At 36.2% G+C, this 10,811-nt stretch overlaps 1 protein-coding gene across 1 annotated transcript in view; it reads left to right on the forward strand.

Moving 5' to 3' along the window:
• Positions 1–10,092, forward strand: part of LOC106867187 (elongation factor 1-delta) — a 34,096-nt gene extending 24,004 nt beyond the window's left edge. Inside the window, exons 4-10 of the mRNA XM_014911986.2 lie at positions 2,477–2,491; positions 4,556–4,640; positions 6,619–6,809; positions 6,926–6,989; positions 8,213–8,338; positions 9,519–9,634; positions 9,995–10,092. Coding sequence (XP_014767472.2) covers positions 2,477–2,491; positions 4,556–4,640; positions 6,619–6,809; positions 6,926–6,989; positions 8,213–8,338; positions 9,519–9,634; positions 9,995–10,033 — 636 coding nt within the window. The 3' untranslated portion in view covers positions 10,034–10,092. The remainder of the gene's footprint in view (positions 1–2,476; positions 2,492–4,555; positions 4,641–6,618; positions 6,810–6,925; positions 6,990–8,212; positions 8,339–9,518; positions 9,635–9,994) is intronic.
• Positions 10,093–10,811: the final 719 nt, after the last annotated feature.

Below are 10,811 nucleotides of genomic sequence, written 5' to 3' on the forward strand. Positions count from 1 at the left end.
TCTGAAACTTTCTAATTAATCCGTTATGAAATCTTAACTAAAATCTACTCTGAAAACAAAATGTCTTCTTATTGTTAATGTTTCACTGCTTGCTGTTAATTATTATTATTATTGCATGATCGTTAAGTAAAGTTATTGTATTTTAAAGACGCTGCTGGATCACTTCATTGCTCTTCGTCTCCGTTCTTCCATTAATGGTGGAACTAAGATTAATGGTTCAGTTCTTCCTTTTGAAGACATTCATCATGTTTTTTAAAAATCTTTATCAATTGGGCAATAAACAAATTCTTTTTACCAACTTACAAGAATAAACGGATTAGTAAACTGGATAAAATGCGTTGTATTTAATTCAAAACCTGCTTGAAGTCATCCTTGAAGAACTGACCAAATTTGTGGCAACCTGTCTTTTAAATCAGTTTAGCAGTGTTTTTATCGCTTTCGTCCAAATTCACACTAGCCATTGCTTTCATATATTTTATTCAGCTTTGTCGATCATTGACTATAAATAGATTTGCTGGCATTAAGGCTTATCACAGCACCTCATTCACAACTAAATTTCTTTATCTTGCATTTTCCATGTTCCATTCTGTTTCTGCAAATGCTTTGCATGTCCTTTGCTAATGTGAATGCATTGCATGTCTTCTTCATTCTTTTGCTAATCTTTAGCTCTGCTGTTTTTGTTAATTAAATGAATATTTGCTTTAATAATCTTGGTACTTTAATTTTAAAAAATAAACAACTTTGTTCTAATTACTGTTTGAAAAATGATTGCTAATTAATTGATTTTATGTCAGAAGTTCCAGTAAATCATAAAGGAAAGTATCATAAATTAACTCATAAAATTTAGCTCGTTAACTGTTTTCTGTCTAAAAAAAAAAATGCATTTCAGTAATAAAAAGTTAATTCAAAAATAAATAAACCACTTAAATTTCAATGAGTTAAATACAAGTGTATTTGATTCCTATTAAGATAATTTCCAAAATCCATAAAGGATTTTTTTTTTTATTAATTTATCAAAGACAATTTATACATGTTTTTTTCTATCAGTTATTTCTTTCTTCCTACCTTCTTTTTTATATTTTTTTTTAACCAGTTCCACATCTACCATTCCTCTTTGTATTTCTTGTAGAAACAGTTATGTCTGACTGTTATATTACATAAAACTCTATATTTTGAATTCAAGTCCAGTTTAGAGTTTGCTTATATTACCAGAATTGGCAGACTCTGTGTGTGTGTGTGTGTGTGTGTGTGTGTTGTAGGTTAGGTGTCCCTGTGTGTTGTAAAGAAAAGTTGCTGACAAGCAGAGTTAGCTACTTGTAAAACACCACCTCAAAATCAGATTGGTTCAGCAGATCTAGAATTAATAGACAGAAGTAAACTTGTTAAACTATATAACTTGCAGTAGTTACATTCCATTACATTCTAAATTCATGTTGAATCGACTTTGCCTGTCAATGCAGCCATTATCAAGGGAATATTTACCATTTACTGTACAAGAGTTGTTTGACTTGGGTATATTGTCCCTTCTTTAATTTGTGGTTTTGTGCTAATGTAAGAAATTATGAGAACTGAAAATAGAATCCTTATCTTCTTATATATCTATCTTTCTGCCTACCCACCCCATTTTACGTCCATTTTTTTCCGTGCTGGCATGTATTGAACAAGTATCACCTCTTACGATCAACCCTTTCGCTACCAATCCGGCTGGAACCGGCTCTGGCTCTGAATACAAATATCTTGTTTTCATAAGTTTTGAATTAAAACCTTCCACCAAACCTTAGTCACAAATTATGTTCCTAACACTAGCTGAATGATAACTAAGTTACTTTACTAAATTCTTTGTTATATTTAAAGTAATTGAAAGAAGAACAGAGCATCTCAACAGAAATATGGTAACAAAAGAGTTAAAGAAACCAAACCACAGTAAAGAGAACTGACCAACTTTGCTCTCTATCTCTCCTTTTTTGTTTTATAGCTAGCAATGTCCATATTCTATTTTTGATTTGGTTTTACAGCCAGATCTCTCCATTACCTGCCACCTTACAATGTGGCTGGAATGCATTTTATTGTGCCACTGGAACCAAACAGGTTGTCGCAACAGTCCCTCATTATCTTATTTGCAGTTGCTACTCCCCCAATTTTCTTTGTTACTTGGGCTAAGATTTTTTTCAAACATTGAATGGCTGAGGGTCCACCCAATTAAAATTAAAATCCCAGGGGTCCAAATGTAAAAATAGTTGAGAACCATTGCTCTATACAACATATAACATGACTGGAGAAATCAATCAACCAGCATTATCATTAAATATTGATTAATTCAATCAACTTGTCATGTTTAATTTACTTTATTTAAACTTGCCATTTTATTAGACTAATCCAAACTTGCTAAACCAAGTTCGGATTAAGGTTTAGAGATTGAAATTAATTTCTTCCTTGTGTCCATCAAATGTTTTCTCTTTTTTTGTTTTCTCCTAAGCTGCTCAGGGAGAAGGTAATTATTTTCTTTTTTTGTTTTATTGTTTTATATGTAAACAGGTGAGTAGTGAGATCATCTGGCAGGGCATGAAGGACTCTGAGAGGATGTTTTTATGACCGTATAGTAAGAAGTTTGCTCCCCGACCACATGGTTCTGGGTTCAGTCCTACTGCATAACACCTTGGGCAAGTGTCTTCTATAGCCACAGGTCGACCAAAGCCTTCGTTGGATTTGGCAAATAGAAACTGAAAGAAGCCCGTTGTATATATATATATGTGTGTGTGTGTGTTTATGTCCCTGTAATGTAGCTGTTCTTCAAAAGTGACCAATAGAATAACTACCAGGCTTTAAAAGAATAAGTTCTGGAGTTGATTCGTTCGACTAAAATTCTTCAAGGTGGTGCTCCAGTATGGCCATAGTCTAATGACTGAAAGCAAGATAAAGATATGAGTATTTTCTATTTGGTTCCAATCACAAGACTCTGCTATATTCTTAGTTTTCATTGCACTTTCCATTGTTTCTTTCTACAAAACATGGCGCTTCTCTTTGTGCAATTTTTTTTATAAACAGTCAATTTGTGCTGCTTACTAATGACTAATTATATTTAGTCATTAATAGTCATTACAAGAGAAATAATATCCCTTTTCACCAATTGTGTACTCATCTTTATTGGATTCCAATTTGTAATTATTGGTATATTTATTTGTGTTTTAGAGAAATTTTTCACTTTGGTTGCTCCAGTTTTTTTGTTTCTTATTCATCTCTTTGATTTTGATCCATCATCCTTAACCATTTTACTGATTTCATTCATTTCACTTCTTCATCTCGTACCTCCTTCAGTTATACACTGGCCTATTTATATTTTATTTCCTGTTATCCCAGTCATCGTAGTTTATTATTTGTGCAATCAGTAATGGTTTTTCTTTGCCACTCTGTAAATAAGTTTGTTGACCAAAGTGAACAGGTATTTGTGACCAAATTTTCTTCCTGGATAATGTGTTCTGATCTTACTGCAGTGAAGTTGATTTGTTCATTCCTTTAAGATCTGTAAATATATAGCAATAATATTCTCAGGCTGTACAAAATACTTTACAAAAGTTATTTAATTAAAAGGCCTGGCTATGTAAATCATCATTCAACATCCATGTTCCCTGCTGGCATGGGTTGGGCAATTTTCAAAACCCAATGAGTCTGGGGACTGCATCATGCACCACTGTCTGCTTTGGCATGGTATTAATGGCTTGATGCCCTTCCTAACACCAACCACTACACAGTGAGTACTGGTTATGCTCTCTCTTTCTCTCATGGCACCAGTATTTGCGATGTCACAACACAGCTTGTAAGACTAAAGATCCCCTTTGTCTAAATGAGGCTATAGTAGAGAGATGGGTGGTGGCTTTGTGTTAGATATGAGAGGTTTTTTGCTGGTAGAGAAGCTACATGACTACTCACGTTAATGAAGAGTGGCTTTGGAAGGACCAAGGTGGAGCTGGAAAGTGATAAAATAGTAAAGGTGTGGTCTCGGGGTTGAGGTACAAGGTAAAGTTTTTGTCACAACAAAAAAATCTTGTTGACTTTCTTGATCTTCGTTACAAATTCTTAAACTGATTTTTATTTCAGTGCATTTTGCTTATTATTTGTTGTTGTTGCACCATTTGTAATTTCTTTTCTAATTGTTTACTGAGATGAAGTATATTTATTAACAACCAAGGTATGTGCTTCTTAGCCCTTTAGCATTTAGACTGACCAAATTCAGCCTCTTGCATCTATCCTACAATGTCATTCTAAAAATATACAAAGACACCATTGAAATCTCAAAGCTACAAGATAATCCAAGATTAATTCAAAACAATGTGAATAAATAGGGATTACATTTGACAAAGAAATCTGAATGCTATAGAGTTAAAGAGGCCATGTCTATTGTTTCTTGTTGCCTTCTATAAAACCTTGTTTACTTACAATGTTCTTTCATCCCAAACATGTTAAAAGCACAATAATGTGTCTATTGTAAATTGTTGAAATATTATTTGTAAAACCTCAATAGTCTACAGAACAAATTGAATGCCTTGTTTCTTTTTAGGGAGAAGAGAAAGCAGGTGCGCAAACAGTTGGTCTTGAACAACGAGTCAGTCTATTAGAAAAAGAAAATAGGGAATTAAAAAAAGGTCAGTTCCTTTTGTTTGATTATAAAATGGTTCATTTTGTTGCTAGCGCTAATGACAGGGCTTCTATTGACCTTTTTACCACAGTTAACCAGCTTGGCAGACACCCACTTGATATAGGTCATTACTATTGTAATGTTGTATGTTAAATGTAAGGCGGCGGGGCTGGCAGAAACGTTAACACGCCGGGCGGAATGCTTAGTGGTATTTCGTCTGTCTTTGTGTTCTGAGTTCAAATTCCACTGAGGTCAACTTTACCTTTCATCCTTTCTGGGTTGATAAATTAAGTACCAGTTGTGTATTGGAGTCAATCTAATTGACTTAATCCCCTCCCAAAAATTTCAGGCCTTGTGCCTAGAGTAGAAAAGAGTATAAAGATTGTGGCCAATAAACAGAGTTAATGTAAATATGGAAGCAGTAATTTTGTGAGAACCTTTTGCTAATTTTTGTATATTTGAAAATTTCAGTCCAAAACTGTGGTTCTTAACCCTTTTGTGCGTATGGACCCATTTGATTTCCATTTTACTCTTCTGGGACCTCATAGCCATTTGATGTTTAGATACAATCCTATATTTTCATAATTAAATATTTATTAAGAATTGTATAAAAAGATTAAAATATTTTGTATATTGCAGAAATAGAAACAAATTATTGCACATAAATTTATTGCAGCAAAATCATAGGGACCCTGAAAGGGTCATATGCATCCGGGTTGAGAACCAATGGTATCCTCATCATTGTTGTTGTCTAACGTCTGCTTTCCATGCTGGCATGGGTTGGATGCTTTGACTGAGAACTGGCAAGCGAGGAGGCTGCACCAGGTTCCAATCTGCTCTGGCAAGGTTACTTCAGCTGGATACTCTTCCTAACACCAACTATTCTGATAGTGTAGTGCATGCTTTTTACGTGCCACCAGCACGGGAGCCAGTTAGGCAGTATTGGCATCAGCTACACTCGAATGGTGCTTTCATGTCACTGGCACTGGTACCAGTCAGGCGGCACTAGCATCAGCCATGCTTGAATGGCGTTTTTTACACGTCACTGGCACAGGTTCCAGTCTAAGCCATTAAATTTGTATCTGAAAACTGGATTATTTTTTAAATGTAATAATTGATAGTTAATGTCTAAGGAATCAGTAACTTGGATGTAGGTTTGTATACGCACACACACACACACACACACACACACACACACACATGGCTGTGCTTAGACACAGATTTTGGCTTGATTTTGACCATCAAAGCAATCAGAATTTTTGATTTGTCTCCTGATTGCTTGAAATGTAAGCGAGGTGGAAGAAATGCTGCTAAGCATTTTGTTCCCTTGACGAACTTCTGCCAGTTTGCTAGAATAATGATAATAATCTTTTCTACTGTAGGCACAAGGCCTGAAATTTGTGGGGAGGGAGTAAGTTGATCCCAACAACCTCAGTACTTGACTGGTACTTTGTCTTTCATCCTTTCAGGGTTGATAAATTAAAGTTGAACTCTGGACAAAGACAGACAAAATGCTGCTAAGCTCGCTGCTTTAATAACAGTAATCCTTTCTACTGAAAGGACATGGCCTCAAATTTGGCGGAAGGGATTAAATCAACTACATTGTGCCCCAGTGCATAACTGGTACTTCATTTATCAATCCCCTGAAAGGATGAAAGGCAGAACATGAAGACAGTGTGCTTATGATTATACCAGCTTGCCACCTTAATAATAACAATCCTTTCTGCTATAGGCACAAGGCCTGAAATTTTGAGGGAGAGCAAAGTTGATTGGATCTACCCCAGTACACAACTGGTACTTAATTTATCGACCCCAAAAGGATGAAAGGCTAAGTCAACTTTGGTGGAATTTGAACTCTGAATGTAGCAATGGGTGAAATACTGCATTTTGTCCAGTGTGCTAACGATTCTGCCTTGATGATAATGATAATGATAATGGTGATATAATGATCACTTTTAGCAAGGTAATAATATCTTTACTTTCAGCTGTTGAAGAACTAAAAAAAATGACCAGTGCCTTAAATCTTCAATTAAAATCTGGAACTAAAGCTAATGTTGAAGTTGACAAAAACAGCAATAACATTGTAACCAAGATGGATGTAGAAGAAACCAAAGATGCAGAATCTTCAGAAGAGGATGATGATGATGTCAATCTTTTTGGCTCTGATGAAGAAGAGGTAACTTCACTGACTTTTAATGTTCTCTTTAATTTCCAATTTTAAAGTTCGTTTTCTTTAATTTCTTGCATAATATCTCCATTACAAAAACTTGTTTTTGATATTTTCTTGTAAAGGATGAAGCAAAAGTCAGAGAAAGAGAAGAAAGAATTAAAGCATACCAATTGAAAAAATCTAAAAGTAAGTCTGTGTGTCCTTCCTTATTGAATCTTGATCTTTTTTGTTTTTCCTTGGGAGAGAGAGTGGGTGGGGTATGGGTTGTTTTCTTGGATCAAACAATAGATCTAATACTTTTAGATGGTAGCTTCACTTTCACTGGCGCCTTTCTTCCATCCAGCTCCCAACAACACAAAATAGACCCTGCTGGAATATGGGTCCTTGATGCAGGCCTCTGGTTTACCAGTTTTCAGTCAAACCAAACCACCCCATGCCAGCCTGGAAGATGAACATTAAATGATGAAGTACAGAAATTTTGATGACTGCACTGGTATCGTCGTGTGATGCGCATGGATGAGGACAGCTGTGTAAAGAAGTGCCGATCCCTAACTATGGAGGAAACCTGTGGTAGATGTAGATCCAGGAAGACATGGGATGAGCTTGTGAAGCATGATCTCCGAACTTTGGGCCTCACAAAAGCAATGACTAATGACTGAGCCTTTTGGCGATATGCTGTGCTTGGGAAGACCCATCAAACCAAGTGAAATCGTAGTCATGGCTGATGCTGGTGTCATATAACCGGCACCTGTGCAGGTGGCATCTAAAAAGCACCTCATGGAGGCAAAGTGGTTGGGCTCCTTTCAAATGTTGGGCCTCACAGAAGCAGGGACCAAGATCTTTGGCATTGTTGTGCTTGAGAAGACCTATCAAGCCAAGTAAAATCGCAGTTATGGCAGATACTGGTGTCACGCAAATGGCACCCGTGTTGGTGGCACATAAAAGCACCTGGGCCTGACAGAAGTAAGAACCGAGACCATTTGGCATTATGCTGTGTTTGAGAAGACCCCTCAAGCCAAATAAAACCACAGTCGTGGCAGATACCAGTGCCCTGCAAGTGGCACCCATAAACGCACTCATTGCACTCTTGGAGTGGTTGGCATTAGGAAGGGCATCCAGCCATAAAAACTAAGCCAAAACAGACACTGAAGCCTGCTGCAGTCCTCTGCTTAACCAGTTCCTGTCACACCATCCAACCCATGCCAGCATGGACAATGGACGTTAAATGATGATGTCTTATATATTAGTTTGGACTGGTGTCCTCCTCTTGATCGTTGCTTTGACTATGTTTCAGCTGTGTGTGTTCCATCTTTCTTCAGGTGTTTTGTGATTCACCATCCCGACTAATACAAAACATTTAATTCTGTATTTCTGAGATAAGGAATTTTTTATATTTTTGTCTTACACAGAACCTGCATTGATTGCCAAATCTTCAGTTACTCTTGATGTCAAACCATGGGACGATGAGACAGACATGAAGAAGATGGAAGAATGTGTTCGTACAATACAAATGGATGGTTTGCTATGGGGAGCTTGTAAGTAGTTTTTCTTTAAAACTAAACTGTTTTTAATGGGGAATTTAAAAACTTGTATTCAATTTTTAAATATTTTCCGGTCATTATATTGTTACTTACCATTTGTAAATAATAATAATAATGACAATGGCAGTATCATTGATAGTTGTTCAACCATTTACTTTGGTGCTGCAACTCCATTGTTGATGTGTCCCCTGCCGTACACGTTGCCCGTGTCCCCTGCCGTACACGTTGCCCGTGTCCCCTGCTACTTAAATTAACACATGTCTATGGGTTTCTGTAGAATATGTAGCACAATTTATTGAATTTCTTCCAGTTAGAGCAATTTCTCTCCGAAGTTTGTTGACTCTGAATCTGTGTAAGACAATAATTAGTTCCACGACCTACAGATGGATGGTACTCCCTTAATTGAGGACCCAGTAAAATAGATATTTTTAAAGCATTTTGTTTTGTATTTAACTTGCATTTTAGTTTAATGTTAATTCTTCTCCATGAAGTTGAAAGCAAATTCCCTTCTAACAGATATTTCATGCCATTTATTGGTGTCTTACTTGTCGATCTGGAGTCTTAATCCCGAAGACCCTGATAATTCTTCTATGCAGAATTTCTGGTCCAGATTATCAATAGTTTTGGCAAGGCAGTCATGATAGAAAATATCAAATTTGTCAAACTTTTATGTCCAAGCCTTGCAGATTAATAATTGATAGAAGACCGTGTTAAAACTGCCCTTTAATGTACACAGATTCCCATATTAAACTTAACCCTTCAGCATTTAAACCGGCCATGTCTGGCCTGAATATTTTGCACGTTCAAATTGGCCACATCCAGCCTCTCGCACCTACTCTACAATGTCATTCTAAAAGTAAACAATCACATTGTCAAAATCTTGAACTTATGAGGTAATACACAATTAATTCAATGTAAATAAATAAGCTTTACATTTAACAGAATAATATGAATGCGAAAGGGTTTAAGTTGACTTTAACCACAATACAAAATTGTTTTGTGTTTGTAAATTAGATTTGGTTAATTCTAATTAATTTGTTATTGCTGTCCCCACTCCTGCCCCGGTTTTATTGTATAATGTTTCTAACAATTTAAAACAAACCCCTTCACTTTTTGCACCTTCTCCTGAATTCAGTAATTAACATTGCTTAACTTTTCCCTTTGTAAATTCTAGCCAAGTTAGCACCTCTTGCTTATGGAATAAAAAAACTGATAATCTTGTGTGTTGTGGAAGATGAAAAAGTCAGTGTTGATGACTTGCAAGAAAAAATTTGTGAATTTGAAGATTATGTAAGTACCCTTGAAATAATAATTAAAATTTTATGTTTGTTCATTTGACCCCTAGCAATCACCATTGAAGAAGGGACCCTGTCAAAGGCTTCCTCCAGCTCAATGAATGCCAAATACAAGTATTCTTCCTCAGCTAAATGCGTCTCCTGCAGTTGCCTCACCATGATAGAGAACAACAGTGGTACTCGTCCTTGGCACAAAACCAAACCACATCTCATCAAGGCTAATCTTTTTCTAGTTCCAATTATAACTCTTTGTAACTTTCATAGCCTGATCCAGCAATTTATTGTTGATAATTACTTGCAAGACATCTCAGATTTTGTCTAATTTGTTAATTCTCTTTAATTAATTTTATTTCAGGTTCAAAGTGTGGATATTGCAGCTTTCAATAAAATCTGAGGCGGAGTTCAAGACACATGTTATTTAAAGAGCTCATAAAATAAAGTTCTTCAAAATAATTTGTTTTACTTTTTAATTTGAAACAGAAATCTATCATTTCTATTTGGATATATTTAAGCAGTGTGGAAAACCTGTTTGAAGTTTCATAATTGTTTATATAGGCGTAGGTGTGGTTGTGTGGTAAGTAGCTTGCTTACGAACCACATAGTTCCGGGTTCAGTCCTACTGCGTGGCACCTTGAGCAAGTGTCTTCTACTATAGCCTCAGGCCGACCAAAGCCTTGTGAGTAGATTTGGTAGACAGAAACTGAAAGCCCGTTGTGTGTATATATATGTGTCTGTGTTTATCCCCACCAACATCACTTGACAACCGATGCTAGTGTGTTTACGTCCCCTTAACTTAGCGGTTCGGCAAAGGTAACCGATAGAATAAGTACTAGGCTTACAAAGAATAAGTCCTGGGGTTGATTAGCTCGACTAAAAGGCGGTGCTCCAGCATGGCCACAGTCAAATGACTGAAACAAGTAAAAGACTGTGTAAAATTAGGTTTGTTTTAAGCTGTCTTCACCTTTGCTGAAAATAGGGAACCCTCTCCATTTGTAGTGTTGGTTAATATTTGAAGCTTTCCAAACTAGACAGGTCTAACAGGAAAGTGTTTGGGCTAAATTTGGACAATTTTATCCGGAATGGCTTGAGGTATTGGTGAATAGTCAATGGCATTGGAGAGCATAAAGATTAAAGTTGTAGTTGAGAAAAAGTTAGCTGACATGGAGGACTGT

Source organism: Octopus bimaculoides, chromosome 3 (assembly GCF_001194135.2).
Source record: "Octopus bimaculoides isolate UCB-OBI-ISO-001 chromosome 3, ASM119413v2, whole genome shotgun sequence".
Classification (NCBI taxonomy): domain Eukaryota; kingdom Metazoa; phylum Mollusca; class Cephalopoda; order Octopoda; family Octopodidae; genus Octopus; species Octopus bimaculoides.